The sequence below is a fragment of the Sphaerodactylus townsendi genome, linkage group LG05 (genome assembly GCF_021028975.2).
Source record: "Sphaerodactylus townsendi isolate TG3544 linkage group LG05, MPM_Stown_v2.3, whole genome shotgun sequence".
Lineage (NCBI taxonomy): Eukaryota > Metazoa > Chordata > Lepidosauria > Squamata > Sphaerodactylidae > Sphaerodactylus > Sphaerodactylus townsendi.
The window spans coordinates 39,666,755-39,691,730 of NC_059429.1; the positions used below are offsets into that span (position 1 = coordinate 39,666,755).

The 24,976-nt window shown below is 42.4% G+C and overlaps 1 protein-coding gene across 1 annotated transcript in view; it reads right to left on the bottom strand.

Annotated features, from left to right (window-relative positions):
• The window catches only part of ABCA4 (ATP binding cassette subfamily A member 4), a 158,989-nt gene that overhangs the window by 5,186 nt on the left and 128,827 nt on the right, over positions 1–24,976 (bottom strand). Inside the window, exons 40-49 of the mRNA XM_048496239.1 lie at positions 22,585–22,708; positions 19,791–19,920; positions 19,504–19,624; positions 19,172–19,234; positions 18,973–19,079; positions 17,508–17,649; positions 6,933–7,067; positions 5,171–5,274; positions 3,066–3,158; positions 770–1,019 (exon numbers count right to left, since the gene is read on the bottom strand). Coding sequence (XP_048352196.1) covers positions 770–1,019; positions 3,066–3,158; positions 5,171–5,274; positions 6,933–7,067; positions 17,508–17,649; positions 18,973–19,079; positions 19,172–19,234; positions 19,504–19,624; positions 19,791–19,920; positions 22,585–22,708 — 1,269 coding nt within the window. The remainder of the gene's footprint in view (positions 1–769; positions 1,020–3,065; positions 3,159–5,170; positions 5,275–6,932; positions 7,068–17,507; positions 17,650–18,972; positions 19,080–19,171; positions 19,235–19,503; positions 19,625–19,790; positions 19,921–22,584; positions 22,709–24,976) is intronic.

Sequence of the window (24,976 nt, forward strand, 5' to 3'; positions counted from 1 at the left end):
AAACAGAGGACAAATAAATGGAAATGTTTTTGGGACCAAATGGAGGGGAAAACATGTGGAATTCAAAGGGGGAAAAGATTTGTAATAAACAACTCGTACAGAAAAGGCCAAAGTTCGGCTCCTGGGAATTTTTAAAATGCCTTTCCCTGTAGCTTCTGTGTGAGTTCAGGGAACACGAGTCAAGTCCAGCCCAGGAAACCCCACTTTAACTCATCAAAAAAATCACATGTAATGTGCCCCTTTTATTTCTTGCCATCAAGTCCCAGCAATCCCATGAGGTTTTCAAGGGAAGAGATGTTTGGAGGTGGTTTGCCATTGCCTGCCTCTGTGTCACGTCCTTGGCATACCTTGAGGATTCTCATTGAAATACCTGCCAAGGTTAAGGCTGAGAGTGTGACTGGCGCAAGGTCACCCATCAAGTTTCTAGGGCAGTATGGGGTTTCAAACCTTGGTTTCCCAGACTCCAGTCCAACACCTCAACCACTGAATCACACTGGATCTCATAGTTTGGCCCTTACACTCTTCTAAGCACAATTAAGTCAGTGAATTGGAAGAATATAACTTATGACCACTGCCAACCCCCTATGAAATTTAAGATTAAAACACATAGGTTAATAATATAGAAGCATATAATCATCATCAATAATTGCCAAAATGTTGTTTGTTACTCAATCATTCTCAAAACTTTTAAGAAATTAGAGTTATTTCTTTGACAGTTCTCTGCATTCTCAGGTAGAGTATTTTACGCTGTGGATGGTTTTGAATTTACCTGATCTAGGGTAGTTTGGGAGACAGAATATTCTTCAATATTCAGATAATCCTTGTTGGAGATAATTAATCGAAAGATCCTGGCCAGTGAGTAGGCGCATATCTGGTACTGAAGCATGTTGTAGTGTTTCTCTCTCTGTATGCTTCCTGGAAAGTTCACCTGTATGAATTGCTCAGCTAGACTTGAATCTGGAGGAAGTCCAGGTTTGGAAGCCTTGATTTTCATGGTAACAATGTAGCCATCTCCATATCTGTGAAACACCCAGTTTATACAGTGATAGGTTATATTGTTCATTGAGAAATATTCATCCATCAGCTATATCTATATGCAACATTTGCTTAATACAAACTTTTTTATAAAGATACTCATAGGTCGATTCCCCACTCACGATTAGATGCATGCTTGTCACTCCAAATATCCAGGTTTCCTGCAGAACTCCCCATTACATCAGCGCCGAACGCGCATTCAGCCAGTTTCTGTTGCGCCCCCCCCCCCCCCATGCATTATTTTAGAACCTGGAAGGAAGTAGACCTTTTCGAAAAATGCGTGGTCAATCTGGAGCAGTGGGGAAGTTGGGGAGGGTTGAATCTGGATTTGAACTACCCGTCCTTGCGAGTGACGTGGAGCCTCCCATCCAATCAGGGCTCAGTGGGCTACGTGCGATGCGCACGCAGTCCTTTATTTTATTTTTTTTATTTCACGTAGCTAGAATCCACGTGGATACGTGGCGACATGGGACTGGTTTAGAATGATGTTCTGATTTTCTGCAACACAAAGGAACGCTACACCTCGTATCCACGTGGATACGAGGAGACAAAGCGGCACAGAAACAGGACATTGCGTGCAGTTCTTCTGCGCATGCTCACGCAGACGTGGATCCGAAGTGCAGAAAATAAAAAAATTCCTGCCACAGCAGCCAATCAGGAAGCCCCTGAGTGGATCATGTGGCAGATAAGTGAACAGTGGGGAATTCAGCCTGGCTGCTGCGTCACCTGGAGCAGGGTCGTTTGGCTGCAGTGGGGACCATGAAACCGCGCTGAAAAGGTCCTGAATCAAACCAAACCAGTTTGTACCCACTTTCATTTTTCCAGTGGGAAATCAACCATAGGGGCCGAATTCCCACTGAAAATTTAATCTAGATACAACTAAGTTTCAAAATAATCAACACCTTTTCATCCAGGTTTCAACATCTAGGCCTGCCCCTTGGGGGGAGGGGTGCCTGCTGTCAGGGGTGCAATTGTTAAGCTAGCAGCACCAAAATGTCAGAGTATCTTTAGGAGCCCCTCCTGATGATACCACCCAGGTTTGGTGAAGTTTGGTTCATGGAGGTCAAAGTTATGGACCCTCAAATGTCTAGCCCCTCATCTCCTATTAGCTCCCATTGGAAACAATGGAGGATGGGGGCACCCCCTTTGGGAGTCCATAGCTTTGGACTCCCTAGACCAAACTTCACCAAACCTGGGTGGTATCAGTAGGAGACTCTACTGATGATACCAATCAGGTTTGGTGACGTTTGGTTCATGGGGGCAAAAGTTATGGACCCTCAAATGTGTAGCCCTATTAGCTCCCATTCGAGTTTTTTCTCTCAAAAAGATGCATATATAAGCAGATCCTGGAAAATCCTGTGATAAGGGTGGGGAGCGCCAGAAACGGGACTGATCTGTGTTCTGCAGTTCAGCAGTGGGGAGATCATGAGGAAACCTGGATATTTTGGGTTTCCCAGGATTAATCACCAGTGGGAAATCGCCCAGGGAGAGTTAAAATTACAGCACAAGTTTCTGGGGGATAGAAATAATGAGCCAAGTAGTCTTTGTGTTTATTGTAATAAGCAGCTGTACATGCTAATAATGCATTATACAGTAACTATCCTGATAACAGACATCACTGGGGGATTACCACTAAATTAGCATTACCTGTTAAAGTGAAGAGATTTAGAATTATAAAATCAGTGATTGAATGACTCCCTTAGTGTAAGTATATACCAAAGAAAATAGACTAGCCAAACATTTGATCTTCCAAGGGAATGCTAGAAAATGGAAAACTGTGAAATGGGGCTGGGGATCTCTAGTAACAATTCCCAGTCCTATCACCAAGCTACACAATGCCAAGGTTCTTTGAGGGGGGAACACAAGAATTAAACAACCATTTAATGCAGAGATGCCCCTAAAGGCAGACTTACTGTGATCTTGCACAGGAGGTTCCCAGTGAATTGTGCCCAATAGTACAATAACTAACCACAGTTTCCTCACTGATTACTTAATTGTGAAAAAAATGAGAAGCAAATCTCTTAACATACTTGTATTTGAGATGCTGGATGGTGCCCAGGCATTTGAAGGTCCCATTAACCATGATAGCCAGGCGTGTACAGAGTGCCTCGCATTCTTCCATGCTGGTAAAAAACAGAGATCATCTACCATTTCAGGATTACAGGGAAGAAAAGAGCAGTCCTGCTGTCCTGATATGTACAGATAATTTGTACTGGACTTAATGATACACAACAATCCCTCCATCGTGATCTAATTTGGCTTTGTCATGTAGCTTAGATGGGTTTTTGGGGGGGGGGCGGGGGGTTGCAATACAGTTGCTTCTTTCTCAAAATAACAAAACTGACCCTTGCAGATCAATAGCTTCTGCTTCATATTCTCAGTTGTTTCAGTATTGTTCAAGATAATCCGAAAGTAGTGTGGAACAAATACTTCTTGATTTTGAGTTTTGGGGTTGGCAACCCCCTCCCCGCATTTAGGTTTGTTATTTTTTCAATTATCTCTCCTAAAAAAAAACAAGCAGCAGGGGGAAGTTAATTTCTCTTAGGTACCAACTATCAAAGTACTAGAAATGCTGTCATCCTGACTGAGGCACCTTCTGCACACGCAAAATAATGCGTTTTCAAACCACTTTCACAACTGTTTGCAAGTGGATTTTGCCATTCCGCACAGCTTCAAAGAGCATTGAAAGCAGTTTGAAAGTGCTTTATTCTGCATGTGCAGAATGAGCCTGAGACAACGAAATGGCCAGTTCACACCTTAGTTTGAATCTGACACCTAGAAGGGGCACAGAAACTTGGGGAGTGTGAGAGGTTAGATGGTATATTCCTGGAAATTTCAGAAAAGGATTACTTGACCCACAAGGGAAAATAGAAGAGATAAAATCCCTTGGCACAGAGGGTCCTTTTTGCAGGTCCTTTTGGGCTGATTCCATCTAAAGGAAAGAGAGTGTGCAAGTGTGGTCAGCTTTCTCTTTGGTAAACAGCTAGGGCAATGGGAGAAGCAGGTACAAGGAAGAGCCTCAGAATTGCAATGTGGGAAGACAGAGTGGGAATACTGGTCTTCTTGGTGAGTAATTCCTCAAATGACTGGTTAGTGGTGACGTACTAAAGGAGGAATGAGAGAGAAACTCCTCCAAGAGTCAGGAAAGCTGGAAGAGTAGTGCACTAATGGACAGAGACTGGGGACAGACACTGGATGCCTCAAAGCTTTGAAGGGCTCAACAGAGCATCACGAGCAGGTCAGTGGAGCTCTTCCACTACAAGCAACATTTATTTAACATTCAGTACTTGGGTTACTTTTCCTTTGGGAAACTCTATGTGACTCAGGTAGAGTAGCCGCAAAGACAGTCTCACATCCGGATAACCAAGGAATCTGTCAAAGTGTGATTTCTTTTAGTGAAATGAAAGTAGCATCTATTTTCAAACTATTTTGTGGCCTCACGATGTTCTGGCTTCTCAAAAACATGAGACAGCCATCCCTAGGACAAGTGAATGGTTGCAAGGGTGGATACAAATGTCTCTGCCAATCCCACAGCAGCAGGAAGAAAATTTCTAAACCTCCTGTTTCCTGCCAAGTGGTACGATACAGGAAGTTGTGTGTTCAGCTCCATTCCTCTTGTGCTGAATGATCCTGAGTAGTGGAGAGATGTAGACAGCAACCATCAATTTGATTTGCCATTCCAGTGGTACCCTTCAACATATAGGAGGTCTGAGGATACAGCACATTCATCCAGACCTTGATGGAATTCAGTAATGATTGCGAAAGGCTTAATTTTCACTTCATAAATAAATAACAGACTGCCAAGAGTTAACCCACAATTATTCTTGTCCACATTTCAGCTCAGTTTGAGATCTATCAACATTTTTAAAAAAGCATTCATATAGTCATTCTAGTACTACAATACTCAAAACAAGAAGGGCACATTTTCCAATGTTTCCTGGACGTAGAATGCTAGCACTTCAGGGAGAAGGGTAAGTAAAATTGTCCCTGATGTGCTAGTTTTCTACCTTCAATGAAGCATTTTTCTCATGCTGAAGTACTGTACAGTGGGCTTTCTCTGAATATTTGAATTGGTCACAAGCAAGAACAAGGTCTTGGGTTCTACAGCTGATTGCACATGAGTTATTTGCATTACCTGTGTGAGGTCAGAACAACAGATCTTCCCTCTCTGATTACACTGACAATTGAGTTCCATAAGAAACGTCGGGACTGAGGGTCCATGCCCGTGGTTGGCTCATCCTGAGAACAATATAATAATAATGTATACTGAGATTATGTCAAATATTTACAACCATCTGCCAATGAGCTTTGATTGTTATCAAGGAATTTTTTTTGAGATTTTGCTTATAATAGGTCCAAACCAGATTATATAAGCAGCTGAGACAGCAGAGAAGCAATCATGAGGGTATTTTTTTTCTGATGGTACACTTCAATAATCTTAATTAGGACAAGATTGTTCTGTAAAATGGAGTCAAAGGAAACTACTGCTCTAGCTACTAATTCTCCCCAGTATGTCAAGTTAGCTTAGGTCAGGGGTATGCAACCTGTGGGTCTCCAGATGTTCATGGACTACAATTCCCATCAGCCCCTGCCAGCATGACCAATTGGCCATGCTGGCAAGGGCTGACGGGATTTGTAGTCCATGAACATCTGGAGACCCGCAGGTTGCAGACCCCTGGCTTAGGTAAGGAGGGTTCTCTAGCCAATCCCTGGCTTCCCATTGGATGCGATCATATATAGAAGGCAACTAATGACTAAACAAAAACAACAATACAAAACTCAATACCAACAAGAATGAGGAAGCTGATGTCATTTTGGAGTGTGCAAAAACAACACATTCATCCAATAACTATTTTATGAGCAATACTGGTAGAATGAATGAACCAACCCAAGTTATTTGGTGAGAATTAATTATTAATTGGTGAGAAGATATATGAATTGAAATGGCTGTTGATAAAATTACTTTGTAGAAATGTATATTTATTTTTTAATGTTTTCTTATGACTGCCCTGTCAGAGAGATTAACTTGGGCAGAATCAAGGGTAAATCATTCTTAAAGCCTCTCCCCAATACGACCTTTCAGTTAGTACTTTGAAAAAAGAGAGAGTAGGGAAGTGAGAGAGCTGATGCTTGTCTCTGTGAAATCAGGGAGGGGCATCTCTTGATGGAAAAGCACAATGTTTGTATACAGAAACTTAAGCTACTTACTGGTGCAGTGTGACAAGGAAGAAAACAAGGCTAAACATGACTAGCAAATAAAATACACCTTATGTCCCAAATGAAAGTCTGTGAGAATTTGATGTTGAGTGTCTTGGATAAGCCAAAGACACTCCGTTGCGGATCTAGAGGTAGCTACAACTTTGCAGAGTTGCACTGCGGACTGAAGGCATAATCACACAATACAGTTTTCTGGGTAAGCAAACATGTTTTGGGTGTCCATGCATCCCAGGTATGCATGGGTCCAATCTGGATTGGGACTGCAGTGTCCAAGAAAAGAGGTGGCTTAAGCCTCCCCCCTTCACAGTTTTTCAAAGTGGGAGAGCAAAAGGGGTACCATGCCCCCCACTTGGGGATCCATATACTGATAGGGATGGGGTGCATGTAGGGTTCTTCAAGGGGGGCATTTCAGATCAAGGAAACAGCAGGTAGGACACTGAAGCTTTCTCCTTGTGCCCTGTGATCCTGATCCAAAAGCAGCCCACCCCTAGACATTAGGAATGAAAGTTTCTAGTAGATAGTTTGTAGCACACATCTGATTGAAAGTCCTTGTGGCTATCTCAGACACAACCTTATTGATTGTGTGGTCATCTTAAACACAACCTGAGCCATGTACAATACGTAGTTAGGTCTGAAATGTTTTGTTAGTTACCTGATTTCTTTACCATTAAGGTACTTACCAGCAGGACTAAAGGAGGGCAGCCTATCAGGGCAATGGCAGTGGAGAGCTTGCGCTTGTTGCCACCACTGTAAGTGCCTGCCAACTGATCTGCATAAATCAAGAGTCCAAGCTTCTGTATGCCCCACTCTGCGACCTGTGGAAGAAATAAATAAATGCTAACAGGATTTCAAGCTACGTAAAAGACCATGGGTGCAGGGTTCATGCAAAAAAAGGATCTTCACAGACACTATAAACCTTGCTCCTCCCCAATCCAACTGCATACACTCAGCACGTCTGGCTGTTATAGGGAATGGGAGGCCTAGGTTTCCCTCCCATAGTTCTGTTCAGCCCTCTCCTTCCCTGCTATGATTCGCTTTTTCAGAGATACAGCTTTCCTATGACTGTAATGGCTTACAAGATTACAATGTTATGCCTTACAAGGATGAATAGGTGTTTAAGGTTCCAGTATGTTCTAGTAAGATCTCTCCATGTGTGACTGCTATGTCTGTGATACATCAAGCCTGCAGATTTTACATTTACTACTATACTCATACTATCATCAATCCTTTGCCACTGGTACTATATCCAATTTCCATGGCTATTTGGGACTAAAACATGACTAGCTGGTTCTGCCAAGAATCATACTGTGGGAAGGAGTAAAACACGTTGTGAAAAACAAACCTCCTGTGACAGGCCCTTTCTGTCAACTGAGAGGACCCACAGAGCCTCTTATAATGTGGGAGCACCAGGTTTGTTTTGAACTGTAAACCTTCCCGTGAATTACAAGATGTTCTTAGTGTAATAGCATGTCTAAAAGCCTTGGGTTCACTGCTGTGAGGTAAGTTTAAAAAGAGCATGAAGAACATGGAGATCACCGAGGTAGGCTTTGTATGCAAACAGCAAAGAAGACCTATTTATATTCAAGCTGCTTTTTAAAGAACACATCAGCAGCACAGGTCTCCAGTTAGTAAGAGAAACCTAGCTGAGGCACATAAATTTAAGCTAGCTATGGCTTCACAGGAATTCTGAATCATCTTCAAGGTGTGGGTTTTGACCTTTAAGGCTTTGCGCGGCCTGGGACCCTCGTACCTGCGGGACCGCATCGCCCCATATGTCCCAACTCGGCCTCTGCGTTCTGCAGAGGCCAATTTGCTGGTGATCCCCGGCCCCTCTATGATGCGGCTGGCCTCCACGTGGGCCAGGGCCTTTACGGCACTGGCCCCACCCTTCCTCCAGCTGTCCGGGCCCTGCGGGACCTAGGTGAGTTCCGCAGGGCCTGTAAGACCGTGCTGTCCCACCGGGCCTTTGGAGTGTCCAGCCGTTGATACGGTGCCCCCCTTACTGCTCTTCACTGCTCCGTGTCTTGGCGCAGCTATATCAGGGCCCCTTTATATTGAGGGGCCCCACCGTCCTCCCCTCTTGGGGGGTAGGTTTTAAATTGGGGTTGGACGCCCTGTTTGTTTATTTATGTACTACTGTTATCCGCTGTTTTATGAGCCTATATATTTATATTTTGTATGATCGCTCCTGTTTGATGTTTGTATAATGTTGTTCACCGCCCGGAGCCCTTTGGGGATGGGCGGTATATAAAGCAAATAAATAAATAAATAAATAAAATAAAAAAATAGTTTGAATTCTCTTTAATGCTTGAAATCCAAACAGGTTTTCACTGACTAGCAACTAGGCTGGATCCTCTGTCAAACATACGATTGCACTCACACCAGCCTACTTAGGTAAGAGTCAGACTAGATGGTATGAGGTCTACTCATCTCTGCAGACATGCCTCACAACTGGGTAATATGTCCTCTCCCAGAGGTAGAGTTAAAGCACTCTGCTATGTTACTAGGCAGAGATACCCTTCAAACTGTTGGAATAAGCGACTTCTGCATGCCTGGACACTGGGGGGTGCTGTGTATATCACTCTAACTGTGATGTTGCCTCTCTTGTTTGCCCTCCTTGTCTGGGCCAGGAGACCGCCCACTAACTTCCTTTCTTCCCCATGCTAGCTTCACTTCTGCTCTAGCCTTTGAACCGAGCGCATGGTCAATGGCAGCCTGCTCAGTGGGGCCTTTGCCACTGCAGCATCCACTCACTTCCACACACACGCGGATGGCCAAGCCAGTTAGTTGTGCCCATATAATTCTGTCATCCAGGGAAAGTAATCTCTTTAGATAGGGTTCTTTCTATTTACCTTTTCTTGGAACAAAGTTGTGAACTGAAGATGATTGAATAAATGTAAGTTTTACCTTTTACATTTATGTCTCTGGAGAACTTTCTAGTAAACTTGCAGTCACACACACTACTGGGCATATCCATGACTCTGGGAAACGTAAATCTAACATGGTAGCAGAGATTGATGGTTATCATTTTGAAGCCCAGATATTTTGTAAAGTTGGAGCAGATTTTTTTTTCCTTGCATGGCTTAGCAGCCATTGCCTTGGTTCTTGTGTTTTCTTGCTCAATTGGCTCCTAACAGGCCAGCTTAGTAACTGGGTTGCATAGCCTGAAAAGCTTGCTTTCTCTTCTTGTGTGTGTGACTCATTGAGATTGCAGAGAAAGACTTTTGCATTAAAATGCAATGTTTAAGGCAATTCTTGAGAAGCTTACAAGCCTGAATTTTAACTCATGGCTCTACAGGATTCAATCACAAGTAAAGGAAGAGGGCATAGGTTTTGTTTTAACTACACCAAAACCAAACAGTGGAAATGAAGAGACTAGATGGCAAAGAGCAGATGAAAAGGCCATGAATGTAATTGTTAGTACTCTCACAAACTCACAACTGGTGTATGTTAAAGACAAGATTCTGCCAAAGACATGCTAGAAGCATTAAAAGGGTCTTTTGGAGAGCAAGACAGAAATAGCAAAGTGAGTTTATTCAAACAACTATTTTCAATCAAATTACTAGAAAATGGAGATGCTGATTGCCATATAGAGAAATTGCTGAATCTGATTGATAAGTTAGCAACCACTGGCACAGTTCTGGAGGAAGAACTGAAAATTGGACTGCTTTTAAGCTCATTGCATGAGAAATATTCAGCTTTTGTGTCTACTGTAAATGGCAAAGACTGCACATTTGAGGAAATTCTAGGACTAACTAGGTCTGAATTTCGCAAGCAGCAAGAATATCTCTCTGAGAGCAGAGAGGGAAGAATGGCTCAAGTTACATTGCCCAAGAAGCCATTGTGAGGCAAGCAAGGAACTAAATCATTTGGATACAGAAAATCCAATCCCACAGGGAAAGGAGAAGCCCACCCATCTGTTTCATGTAATAAACCTGGTCACCTCCAGAGGGAGTGCGTCGTATCGCTAATAAGAATGCTGAGACTGGCAGCAAGCCATCTCACACCTCCTATTCACACAGACAAAGGGATTTTACTCCTAAAAAACTGCTCAACTTTTGCACAACCCACATGATACAAACTAATGAAAAATATAAGCCTTGGATTATTGATAGCGGTGCTTCTAGGCACATGGCTTCAGATGTTGCTTTGTTCAATGAATTAGACAGAGATGCTGGATGCAATGTGGATTTAGCCAATGGACAACAGATTCCAGTGAAGGCAAAGGCCAAAGTTACTTTACATGGCCGACGGGATGATAATGGAAGTAAGATTGTGGCTGAAAATGTCCTGTATATTCCAGGACTCATGCTAATCTGATCAGCTGCCCCTACACTATCAGAAAAAAGGATTTGCTGTTCACTTTGAGAATAATGTGTGCACTATCTCGGATGGTGAGCTATCTTCCACAGGTACCCTAAGAAATGGAGTCTTTGAACTGGACTGTGAGGAACCACAAATTGCACAGCCAAGGCAACTTCTACCCAGCAGTCTTTGGAGCTCTGGCATAGAGGTTTGCCCACCGCGGATAAAGAGGCCATCCTGAAGCTGAAAAGCAAGGACTTGGTAACAGGTATTTCCATAAAAGACTGTCCCAATGATAACCAATTGTGTGATTGTTGTTTAAGAGGAAAGGGAACTAGGCCTTCATTCCTAAAGCAAAGCCAAAGATGCTCTAAGCAGCCTCTTGACTTAATTCACTCTTGATCTATGTGGACTAATCAAACCAGCATCAACTGGTAATAACACCTATCTGTTGGTTCCTATTGATGACTACTCTCAGATACACTCGGTGTAAGTTATTTGTTAAAAAGAAAGTCTCTAGACTGAACAAAAAATTAAGAGACTATGTTGCTATGGTATCTTAATAAGTTTAATAGGAAACCCAAGTGTTTTCTAAACGGACATGGGAGGTGAATACAATCTGATATCTATAAACAATTTCTTGAGGGAACATGGGATCCAACACAGACTTACTAGCCTCCATTCACCAGAACAAAAAAATGGAATTGCAGAAAGAAGAAATCATATATAATGGACATGATCTCGTGCATGCCGCTCATTGATTCAGGCCTCCTCCTCAAGAAGCACTGGGAGGCAGCAATGACTGCAGTTTACCTACAAAATAGATTGCCAACCAAAGCCACAGAAGCAACTCCATATGAGTTGTGGCATGGCAGGAAACCAAATGTAGAACACATCAGAGTTTTTGGATGTAAAACTTATGCTCACATACTCAAAAGAAAAGAGATCCAAGCTAGACCCTACTACGCAAGCAGGTATATTTTGGGCTATTCTCCAGAAAGTAAAGGATACAGGATTTTGATCCAGAAATCCAACCAAATTCACTATATGCAGAGTTGTGCAGTTTGGACGAAAGCAACCCAGAGATGGCAAGCCTGCTGTGATGGATGACCATTCAGAGGGAGAGATGGCTTAATAGCCACTCAGCTGATCCTACATCGCCCAGAGTCCCAGGATGACATCACTGCAGATGCCAGCAAATGCTCAACCTGAAGAGGAGCAGCCGTGGAAATCCCAGATCTGACAAGGGAGGCAGAGTGAGTCACAGACTACCGCGGAGGCAGACAGACCTTTGGCCCTCAGGTTTCATCAAGGCCTAACAAGGAGTTCCAGCCGAGAAACTTACCTACCTTGCAAGGGCCACTGCATGAACCAGCTTCATGGTCTGAGTTGCTGTAATGCCTGAACCAGGAAGCAAAGAAGTGGAAAGAGGCAAGCAATAAGAAGAAATTGCTGCACTACATAAAACCAAACATGGACTCTCACAGAACTACCTAAGGTAAGAACGCGACGGTTGTAAAATGGGTTTTAAAGCTAAAACAAGCGGAAGGTCAGATTGAGAGATATAAGGCCAGACTTGTTAAGCAAAGGATTCTCTGATCTATGGAACAGATTATGATCAGACTTTTGCACCTCATAAAATATTCTACAATTAGAATGCTCTTAAGCATTGCTGCATCTAGAAACATGAAAACTGAGCATTTGGACGTTAAAACCGCGATTTTGAATGGCTTAAATTGAACAAGAGCTTTATATGAAGCAACCACCAGGGTTCATAGATGAAAAGAATAAACGCTTTAGTCTGTAAACTTCAGAAAGGACTTTATGGATTGAAACAAGCAGCTAAAGCTTGGTCAGATAAGCTAGCCAAGATGCTACTAAGTCAAGACTTCAAACAAGGCAATGCAGACCCTGCCTTTATAGGCACAGAAATGGGAGATGGACATTTATCCCGACATATGTTGATGACTTGATTTTTGCCATGAAAATGAAACTGATTGTGCTGAGATTATATCCCAACTCAACAAGGAAGTAGAAGTCAAGTACCTGGGAGATGCCAGCTTCTACTTGGGGATCCAAATCGAACGTGAACCAGATGGAAGCTATCTTCTTAGCCAGAAGCAGAAAATATTGGAACTGCTAAGCAGAGTCTGAACCTGGAAGATGTCAATCCAATGCCTACCCCAATGAGTTCGGATTTCTACAGACAAGTACTACCTGATGACTTGCTACCTGACAACAATGATTACAGGACTGCAATAGGCAAGCTTTTGTACTTTCTAGCAATGACAACCAGACCTGACATTGCTACAGTCAGTGAGTATATTGTCCAGAAGGGTTAACACACCCACCACAAGAGACTGGACTGCTGTTAAACGAGTGGTGAGGTACTTAAGAGGTACTTTAGACTTTAAACTGAAACTGCCAGCAACTAAAGATCCCACACTATTGGGATATGCTGATGCAGATTGGCTGAGAAAGAACAGATCTAAGATCTACCAGTGGCTATGTGTTTTTCTCATGGGGAAAGTAAGCTGTAAGTTGCAGCCGTAAACAAAGTGTTGTTGCTCACTCATCTACTGAATCAGAATTAGTATCAGTTTCTGAGGCATGTAGAGAATTACAATGGCTTTTAATGTTGTTAGAAGATTTTGGTATTGATGAACCTTTACCTGTACAAAATGCTAGAAGATAGCCAGAGTTGTATAGCTCTTCTCTTCAGATAAGAACAGTGCACGCATTACTAAACACATTGGAATTAAGGATCAATATGTAAGACTCTTACAGGCAGAAGGAACTGAAACTTCGCTACTGTCCTACTGATATGATGACAGCAGACATCTTGACCAAACCACTGCCAAGAGACAAGTTCCAAAGCCCATGCGTGACAAACTGAACATTGTATACCTGGAAAGCATGCAGTGTCGAGGGAGTGCTAACAAGCAATTTCTGTATGCCTGGACACTGGGGGTGCTGTGTATATCACCTAACTGTGATGTTGCCTCTCTTGTTTCGTCTCTCCTTGTCTGGGCCAGGACATCCACCACTAACTTCCCTTTCTTCCCATGCTAGCTTCACTTCTGCTCTAGCCTTTGAACCGAGCGCATGGTCAATGGCAGCCTGCTCAGTGGGGCCTTTGCCACTGCAGCATCCACTCACTTCCACACACCGTGATGGCTGCTAGTTGTGCCCACTTGTCATAGGGAAAGTAATCTCTTTAGATAGGGTTCTTTCTATTTACCTTTTCTTGGAACAAAGTTGTGAACTGAAGATGATTGAATAAATGTAAGTTTTACCTTTTACATTTATGTCTCTGGAGAACTTTCTATAAACTGCAGTCACACACACTACTGGGCATATCCATGACTCTAAACGAAATCTAACACAAACAGCCTGTTTTTCTTAGGCAGACTCAAATTATTACTGTATTCTCAAGGCAGATCTGGACTTTCCATGCACTGACCCTGATGCAGACCTGAACTAAAGCCTACTGTGCTTCCCTCACCCCAAAAGCAGTGGTGGAATTCAAATAATTTAACAACTGGTTCTGGTGGTGCGATTCAAATAATTTAACAACTGACAGTTTACAAGCACCATTTTAACAACCGGTTCTGCCGAAGTGGTGTGAACCTGCTGAATCCCATGGGGTCAGGTATGGAACAGCCAAATGGTGGTTTTACCTCTCAGGGCCAGGACAGCCACTGGTCCACCACACATACTGTGCTACCCTTTCTCACATAGAGTTTCTACTGCCTCCACAACCTTTATCTCACAGGTTCAGGGCTATTTAGAGACCTGACGCTTTTATGCACAAGTTTCCCTCTCATTCACAAAGACATCACCAGACAGGGAGCCCAGTCCCCATTATTAATAATCACTCAGACACTACACAGAGCTGTTGTTGACTGGGACATCCACATATAGCCCACATGGTTAAATAAACAAAGAATTAGCTTTTATTTATGGTTTTAACATAATATTGGAGTGAATCAGGAAGAGTTTACAAAGTTTCTCTTCAGTTGAACTTTTAAATTATATTCTGGCATTTGGGATCCTTTGTTACAAGTTGACCTTTACCCCACCCCCCAGAAGTTCTCAGCTGCAATAAATGATTTAAAGACTTGTCTTTGAGGTAAGCACCTGGCAGAGACTACAGACTCGTTAAAGCTGGAAAATTCTTCCAAGACTGTCACTGTCTTGACACATACCCAGAGGCATAGCTCCAAGGGGACACGGGGGTGTGTGACGCACCAGGTGCCCCCCAGTGGGGGCATGGCGAAGGCATTCCGGGGGCGTGGTGTGGAGATTCCAGGGTGGGACAGGGGCAGGCATTGGTGTGGCAGGGGTGGAGGATGCACCAGTGCACTGGATGCTTTCTCCCTTTTTACAACTCTGCACACACCTTCTTTTTCTACAGAAATCAGGAAAGGGAGATGGTGCAGCCAAAGTAGATCCCCCCCCCTCAAGGAAAAGGTTCACAATATGATGTTGCACTGCTGCTGGGTGAGGGGTGAGTGAATGACTTGTGGTATCTGCAACAAACACTTTGTGATTTGTTTTTAAGAGCGTTCCTGGGCTTGGAAAGCAGAAAGAGGACTGCTTGGTCTCTGGAAAACAGAAAAGGAATCTTAAGCTTAAAGACATGGACAGGTTGCTCTTCATTACTGGAGTTACAGGTATTAGATGGAACACGTTTCACACACTGAATATATGGAATTTGTTCCATGCTGCCTGGATAGATGCTGCAGCTGGATAAAAATTGACATCTTTAAAGCAACTAAGGATTATGATTTGAGTCCTGAAATCAAAACAGCAGTAGATGCACTTAACAACCACCCATTCACTGAATATTAACAATCTAGAAAAAACCTTCAAGCAGAGATGGATGTGATATTTAAAGAAAAGTCCCACTAGGTTCTCAACTTCACTCTTCTTCTGCCTTTGCAATGTGCAAGATACACAGACATTCTATAATGATGAAGACTAGATCCACAATCAGATGTCTTCCTCGCCACATACTTTGGACTGACACGTGAATATGAGGTAAAAATCACTACATATATACATCCTTCATATCATTTTGAGGTAAAAATCACTACATATATACATCCTTCATATCATTTTGATGTTGTTGATGATGTAAATATTTTAAGAACAGTTCAGATCTATTCAGATTATCAAGATGGAGATAGGTTAGTGGAGGACAGGGCCTGGCTACCAGTGCTGTCTACGAACAGCTTGTGTGGAAAATTTGCCAACATACTTTCCTTCAAGAGGAAGGAGTACACTTGTACCAAACAGGGTGGTGCTTCCAAACCAGCTTGACAGCTTTTAAAATGTTACATTTATCTTCAACATAAGTGTACACAATGACAACTTCAGAAATTCCAAGATGATAGAACACCAACTTCACTTTTGCAGTAAAATGAGAAAAAATACAGTTGTATTCTGAAACACAAATATTTAGAGACTCCCCTTCCAAAACTCAACTATTAACAATAATAGGCCCTTTCCGAGACGTGGGCCAAAAAACGATGGCTCAGCGTAAAAAAGCCGCCCCCAGGTCACTGTCAAGACGGGCGTCAGGGGTCCCCTAAACAACAACCCTTTAGAGGGTTGTTGTTGAGGGGAAAGCGCCGCTGGGAACATGCTGTTTCCCCTTCCCTTTCCCATGTACCTCTCGTGTCGCCTGGAGGTCGGAGGGCAGCGTGGGCGGACTGAGGAGGCCAGCAGGACGGCGACACGAGAGGTACATGGGAAAGGGAAGAGGGGAAGAGGCGGCTCCATGTGGAGCCGCCTGCCGTCTGCCGGCCTCCCCCTCCACGCCGGCGGAATTCCTGCCGGCGTGGAGGCGCCCTTACGGCCGTGCGGGAACGGCCATAGGGAGGAAATCACTTTTCACACACAAATAAATAAAAGTACAGCTGTGAGGTTCTCCTCAGACTATTCAGACTGAATTCTTAATTTTGCTGTCAGAACCTATTTGGGGATTCCAAGTGCCCATGTGAGAATGAGTGTGGTATAGTGACTGGAGTGTCTGACTAGGATCTGTGCCACCCAGGTTTACCACTCTGAGTCTGCTGAGTGACCTTCGAGCAGTCACACACTCGAAGCCGAATATACTGTGCAGGGTCATTGGAGGAGAGGAGAAAATGTAAGCCATTTTAGATCTCCATTGGGTAGAAAAGAAGGGCATAAAATAAAATAACTAGAGAAGTCGATCTATGGCTACCAATCTTGATCCTCCTTGATCTCAGATTGCAAATGCCTTAGCAGACCAGGTGCTCAGGAGCAGCAGCAGCAGAAGGCCATTGCTTTCACATCCTGCATGTGAGCTTCCAAAGGCACCTGGTGGGCCACTGCGAGTAGCAGAGTGCTGGACTAGATGGACTCTGGTCTGATCCAGCAGGCTAGTTCTTATGTTCTTATGTTCTTAACTAAGAATATGCCATCTGCTGTGTGAATTAGCTGTCCTAAATGATCTTTACAATGACACACCTGTCTGGCGACATTATGGGGGTTACGTTTGCAACAACTACCTCATATTCACTTGTCCTTGAGGTAAGCAAGGACATCCTATGAGTTCCCATAAGACATGGAAGAAATATCAGATACCTTGTTTTTGCTTTTCATGCATAGAAATGTACAGATAATCCCATTGGAAAGTGGCAACAAAAAATCCTGTGTAGACAGGCAAAGTGCCTATGATTCAACCTGTGCAAGAATGGTTGCGTGCAATGGTGATACAGTGTAAATAGCCAGTTTTTCTTTCTAGATTGGCTTCCTGCCTCTTAGAGACAAACAATTCCATTTCATGCCTCAAAGTACAACTCAAGTGCACACATAGCCCTTTTCCACATTTGGATGAAGACCAAAGATAATTATTTCTTAATATAAAAAGGATCATATTAAAAAAAATAACAGCAGAAATGTGCTAGGGAAAAAATTACCCTCTCAATTTCTGATTCTGGAACACCACGCAGCCGGGCATAAAGATACAAATGCTCTCTTCCTGTGAGCAGATCATCAATAGCATCAAACTGTGGGCAGTAGCCCATGTTCTGATGAACATCAGAGAGATGAGTCAATATGCTGGGGAAAGGAACAGCAAAAGTTCAATCACTAGCTGTGGGAGACAGAACAGGGTCCTTCTAAGTTATGCATTTATTTATTTAGAATATTTCTATCACACCTCTCCAAAAAATCTTGAGGCATGACAATGTTTGAATACAATAGCACATTAAACCTCATGTAAAATGTAGTCAGATCTTGACGAACATGAGTCACCAATAAATTTCAGGAGCCATTGGGTGCAAACAATTACAACAACAATAAATGAAAAGGACACATTCAACTTTATTTCTGACCCATTTTGGACATGCAAAAAACAAAAACTCATTATGAAGAAGAAATAGAGTTGGATTTATATCCCCCCTTTCTCTCCTATCGGAGACTCAAAGGGGCTTACAAACTCCTTTCCCTTCCCCCCTCACAACAAACACTCTGTGAGGTAGGTGGGGCTGAGAGAGCTCAGAAGAACTGTGACTAGCCCAAGGTCACTCGGCTGACATGTGTTGGTGTGTACAGGCTAATCTGAATTCCCCAGATAAGTCTCCACAGCTCAGGCGGCAGAGCGGGGAAACAAACCAGGTTCTGTCAGATTAGAGTACACCTGTATTAACCACTAAGCCACTGCTGCTTTTTGGTAATCCAAACACCCTGCTTTTCAGAATATTGCTAGAGATGCTTCATATATTATAACCAAAGTAGGCACTTATTAAAGGTACAGGGAGTGTCCTGTCTATTGCATCATGGTACAAGGTGATTATATACTTCGTTGGTGAACTGTTGCAACATACTGTGGAAGCCACTGGTCCTTGTTTCAAGATATGTACTTCCAAGACATGTGGTATGACATATAACTGTACAACACCACAGAAGTTGCTAAATTTTCAGCTAGGTTCACACCCTGAGTGAAGTGGCCCTCCTGCATGTTCCTCCAAGAGCACTGCTTTTATGTAAATGTAGATATGTAGATATGCAGTTTAGGATGACTTTCCATGCCACATAGCAAAATGAAAGTTGTATCCCTCCAGATGTTCCACACAAAATGCTTACATCAATGTGAGTTTTAAAATGTATTGAGGAAGAAAAGTAGAATATGGATCACCTCCCACAAGAACCAGCCTACCTGCACCTCACTTATAGAACTAGGGAGATTGGCCCAGAGTATCCTCTGTGGCCTTTTAGTTTCCAGAGAAAGTATACCCCCTTAGACAAAGTTTTTGAGAGGTAAGGGGTTATTTTTGAGGTTTTTTAATCCCCACTTTTATTTCTTCTCTGTTCTTACCCATAAATATATTGCTAGAGAGCTCAGACTAGAGTGGACTATTCTGGCATTTCTTAGGAACCTACCTGTAGCCCACCACTATAGCATCACCAGAGGTTGCTCTAGTGTCCCCAGTCAGCATTCTGAATGTTGTTGTCTTGCCAGCTCCATTCACTCCCAGGAGTCCAAAGCACTAAATTATAAATTAGGACACAATTATTACTTCAGAGAATTATCAGATGAGAATTGTTTCCAAGTGTATTACAAAGCTGATATACAACCTACCTCTCCAGGACGAATACCAACACAGAGCCGGTCCACAGCTGGTACATGTCTACCTCCATAGATCTGGAATAAAGTTGAGATTAAAATAAAATAAAATAAACCATTGTTGCAGCTTCCCCTGAATTTTCCCCACTGTACCACTGGAGAACTTTTATTTTAAAAATGGCAATTGTTATAGCCATTATCAGTCTTTAAAAAGGCCTTTCACTGGTGCAGTGGGAAAAATGGTGGCCACAAACAAAAAAACCCAGTTGTTTGGTATTCAGCCTACTGTCTTCCTTGCCCATGTGAACATAAGGGAAATGGATATTTTATAATTCCTAGAAGGTTACCTTGGTCAACTCTTGTAATTTCAAGATATCTGTTTTGCTGCCTCCCTTCATGATTCGTTGCCTTTCTTCTGCAACATCCTCATCTTCATCCAAAACAGGCATTAGGGTATTCTGAGGCAGCCTGAAGAACCCAGAGCAAATGAGTTAATAATACAACCCATGTCTGAAGAGCAGCATATTTTAAAAACCATAAATGCTGTACTTTCCCAGTCAAGCATGTCTACAAGTTAACACTAATTAATTTCACTGTCATAATATATCTGAAATCTAAGGATTTTTCAACCTACTGTCTTGTAGAGCAGAAATTATGCTGCATCAGAAGATTCAGAAGAAAATAGACAACCCCTTGCACTGCCAGAGCAACCATGTTCTTTCCAGCAAAATCCCAATGAAATGGATTCAAAATATGCTCTTCTCCTGAAGAGGGGAAATCAACCAAAAAATCAAGTTGAATTACTACCCAGATAAAGTATTGCTCATCTGAACAAAAGCTATTAAAGTAATTGACTTCAGATACAAAGATATAATTCATTTCATAACAACTAATCAACTTCCTGAAGTCTTCTAATAAGGCTGCTTAACTATGTACCTTTCAAGAAGCACAGAGAGGAAAGCAAAAAAGCCAAAGGATTATCCAAGCATCTGCGACTTTATTTTCCAGTCCATATGGACTTATCTCTAAGACTGTAAACATATCTCTTCCTGAATATGTATAACATTTTTGAGAACCCTGCACTGAAGAGCTTACAATTTAAGCAGTGACACCAATGAAAATTTAAGCAGAGAAACCAATGAAGGCAAGACAGGACGGAAAAGAAGAGGTAAAGGTAAAAGGAAAATGATGTGAAAATACACCATACAAACGAGTCTACATATGAGTCTTACAGTTTGGATGTGGCTGAAAATTGTGTCTCCATGGTGGATCTTCCATCGTACAGTTACAGTATGCAGCAATTCACCCATGTCAAGCAGAATCATCACATACTGAACTTCCTCACCACACCTCACTGTTTGGGGAACTTACTTAATGATGGTCCCAATTTACATACTGACTGTTGCTTTAGGTTAAAGATGTGTGTGGGGAATTCACCTGGGGGATGATGTTGTTTGTTTTCAGTTAGTAAGCCAGAGGAAAACACAGGAGTCTGCCTGTTCATGAGAGAAAACCTATAAATTGTTATGTTATTTACTAAGTAGGGGTGTTAAGGAGGGGTTGAAAGGTCTATAGGAGTTGTAAACCTCTTCAAAAGTGTCCTAACAGCTGTTGCATGAGGACCTCCATTTTACACTGTCCTACTTATGAGACATTCATAGCCAGATCTTCTTTTGTTCACGGCACAATAATAAAATATATGAATATATTGTTTTCTAGTGGTGAGCTTCATCGAGTTAAATGAAGATCGTGGAACGACAAAAGACATTCTAGTTACCTCTAAAGTTAATTTGGTGACTAAAGAATAAGAAATCACTGCGAAAATAAATCCACTCTGCTTCCCTGTTGAAGGCACTTCTCGAGTTTCTATATCAACCACACCATCATTTCCAGTCCCTGACTGCTTACCCAACTGTCCCTTTTTTTGTCTCCTTCATATTTATTAGGATAATTGAGATCTGGCAAGAAATATGTCACCTATGCAGCACTTGGCATTGTTGAGGCTAAATAAATATTTCAAAGAGGAGTGCAAAAAAGAAGAAATGTATCTTTAATGTGAGTTTTACAGGTACAGTTTCAGAGAGCAAATGAGACAATAATCCCTTCATTGAACTGCACCAGGTGTGGAGGTAAGCTCCTCCACAAACACAAAAATTATAACCCATCTTTTTGACATCTAACTCTCCATATGCATGTTATTTTTATCTATGGAAGGATTTCTACAATGGGGTGCTGTGTGGTTTCCGGGCTGATTTCTACAATGTTATTCTCCAGCTGAAGTCTGCAACAAAACAGTCCAGGAACAAGGCTATCACTTCATCTACTTTGAGAATATTTGAACCCACCATATCAAATCAGGCCTTCAATCCACAAAGTTCAATATTTTCTACCATGATGATGGCAGTGGTTCTCAAGGGTCTCAGGCAGAAAAACGCCTTTTGAAAGTTTTTAAAAAACTTGATTGATTTACATTATCCATAATTTGTCTTTCTCACATGGTCTCAAGGTGGATTACACACAGTAAGTCAGTACTGTCAACAAAAAGGGACACTCAATAACTAATTCAATAGGTGAGGAGAAGTATGGAACCACCAGAAAGAAACAGAAACAGCATAAATGTTAATATGACAAATTGAGCAGTACAAAAATTACATAGTAGGATTCTATTTATAACATGCTGTTTACAGCAGTAAAGACCTGAAGTCCCAATCATTTATCCAAATAAGTTCATGAAACCATTTTGTACAGTGCTCGTGAATAGTTCAGTTTTACATAGCAAGCCAGGAGAGTAGGAGTGTTCCTGACCTCCTCAGGTAGCCCTTATGCCAAGGTGGGTGCCACAATGGAGAAAGCACGAGTATGGACAGATGTTGATTCAACCCATTTGCAGGTTGGCACCTGCATAAATCCCCTGCTGACATGAGCAGAGTTGCTGTAGCAGACCACAGGAAGAGAGGTGGTTCCGTAAATAAAAGGGAACAAGACAATAAAAGGCTTCATATGTGATAGCCAATACGTTACATTGAGCTTGGTAATAAATGGGCAACCAATGGAGGGTCTGCAGACTGGGAGTAATATGCATGCTCTATCCAGCACCTGCTAACAGTTCAGAAGTGGCATTCCAGACCAGCTGGAGTTTAAAGTTGGTTTTGAAGGGAAATCTATGTACAGTGCATTACAGTAGTATAGTCTCAGTGTTGTTACTGTGGAGTGGATCCAGGTGACCAGATCAGGTTATCAAGATATGGGGCATGATGCTAAACTAGTTGCTCCTACATCTGTTATATCAAAAGTGGTGCAGGGGGTGGAGAGTCAAAGTAATTGAAAATGTCTTTCTCTAGACTACAGAAAGACTGACTAGAGAAGTCAGTTCACCATACACTTAGTCATAAAGAACATAAAAACAATTCCATTATTATTATACTTACCAAATCGAGCATACACATCAGTTACAGCTTGGTTCATAGCCAGGTCAATGAGTCCACGGCCCAGGCAGAAATGAGGAAAAACTAGGAGGATGTTTTTCAGTGATTTGTTGAATCTCAGCAAAAACTGCAACAGACAAGAAAACAAATATGCTAGTAAAACTCAGATATAATAGCCTTTATAACTTATGGAACCATTCTGAAGTTAAACTGAAAGCCCACACAATTCTTTACCTATTAGCTTTCAATTATGAATTAAAACTGATGCATTGGTTTCTCTGCATATGAGGCCATGCAAATGAAGTATGCAAAAGAGGCACTGGATAACTAGATGGCAAAATAACTTTCTTCTCCTGTGCAACTGAAGAAAGGAGAAGAGAGGTGACCTATAATTTCAGAATCTTCAGTTTCTATAATATTTTATGCCAAGGTCCAGAAGTGCAGGTATACCAAATGTTTTCTAAGAATTGTTAGTGTTGACTGTTACAACTATATACCTGTTAGCTGGCTGGCTCTTCTGTGAATGACAAATGCTTCAAAATCCAGAGACCAAATAGGATTCCTCCTGTATATCTATATATAAACATGAAATACCACTGACTGACTCACTGACTCATGAACAGAACTCAAAAACCACTGAAGCCACACACATGAAATTTGGCACACCTGTTCCTTATGTACTCCAGGTGCTCACTAAGAAAGGATTTCTCAAAATATTCACTTCCACTCGATTTATTACCTATTTACTGTTTTAACTGTTCATCTCTGGCCATCTACGCGAACATTCTAAGGGCAAACCAACCGCTCAGTCCACAGACATGCTGCATGAACATTCTAAGGGTGACAGTTACACACCAGCAGCTTCATGTCCTTCACCAACTGCACTCTACCACTGGCCTCCACAACGCAAGTGAACTTGTTTGAAAACAAACCCATCAGTCCACAGACAGGCTGTGAGGAAATATAATGCACGTCACCCCAAAGTTCACAAACAGGCTGCAAAAAAGTATGCTGAATGTCACACCGAAGTTAACAGACAGGCTGTGAAAAAGTACTCCTCCACCCACCCTCACATTAACAACACCGCTATAGCCAAATACTACCAAACAGATTACAAACCACACTATCACCTTGGACTACTAAACATTTGTCGGATTTTCCACATGGACATCAGATTGCTTACTGTGGAGACAAGTTTATTGCTCTCGGCCTCCGATCACCCTGTGCTTGGTGTCATGCTCTGAAGTGGCGGGATGAGTCCCCAGGAATGTGCTGCAGTGGCAGTCCAGTCCAGCTCTCTGCCCTTCAACCCTACCCTGAACCTCTTCACAGCCTTCTTACTCATCAGCATCCAATGGCAGAACACTTCCTTTCTGCATCCCAAAAATACAACGGCTGCTTCCACATGACATATTTTGGAGCCCACCAGGTGAAAGAGAGCAATAACACGTTGCATTAGAAAAAGGCAACTACAGGAAGCTGCTGCAAAATATGCAAAAACAAACCCATCAGTCCACAGACAGACTGTGAGGAAATATGATGCATGTCATCCCAAAGTTCACAAACAGGCTGTAAAGAAGTATGCTGAATGTCACCCCAAAATTCATAGAGGGCCTGTGATGAAGTATGCGTAGTGAAGCACGGGTGCCCTGCTAGTAAAATTATATGACATAAATTGACCAAAAGAAAAAGATCCTAAATAAAAAAAGTCCAGTGAGGGCTGAAAATGCTCCTGAAGGGAAGGACTATTAAGAATAGTTGAATATCAGTTAAAAGGGGAAAAGGGTGGAGAATAAAACAGACACAGAAAGTTCTCAGAATTTTTTGGGGGGAGGGGGAAGTGAGATTTCCAATTTATCCCTTCCTCTCACTGATTCTTTGCGGGTTCCCAGCCCATCACTGAATGGCTCCTGTTTTGTTACTTGTGCCATCAAGTCACAGCTGGCTGGTGACCTTATAGGGTTTTTAAGGTAAGAGACATTTGGAAATGGTTTGCTGTTACCTGTCTCCCCATAACACCCCTGTTGGTCTCCCATCCAAATACTCAGCAGGGCTGACCTGCTTAGCTTCTGAAATCTAACAAGATCAGGCTAACCGGGGACTATTCAGGTCAAGGGTACATCCTGTATGGACAATGAAAACTGAACAATCAGGTTACCCAAGAACAAGGTAGACTTTCCACATTCTTTGGTATGTCCCATGTGTGCAGACAAATGCAACTTTGAAAAGTAACCAACAAAAAAAAGGAAAACATGGCATGATGAGACGCAGAAGCATATCGAGGGGAAATGGTGCCTGGAGACAACACCTCCTCCGGGTGCCCCCTGCCCCCATGCTTGGGAAAGGGGCTAGGGCAGGGTAGTAGCATAGTGCAAAGGGGGGGGGGGTTGCAACG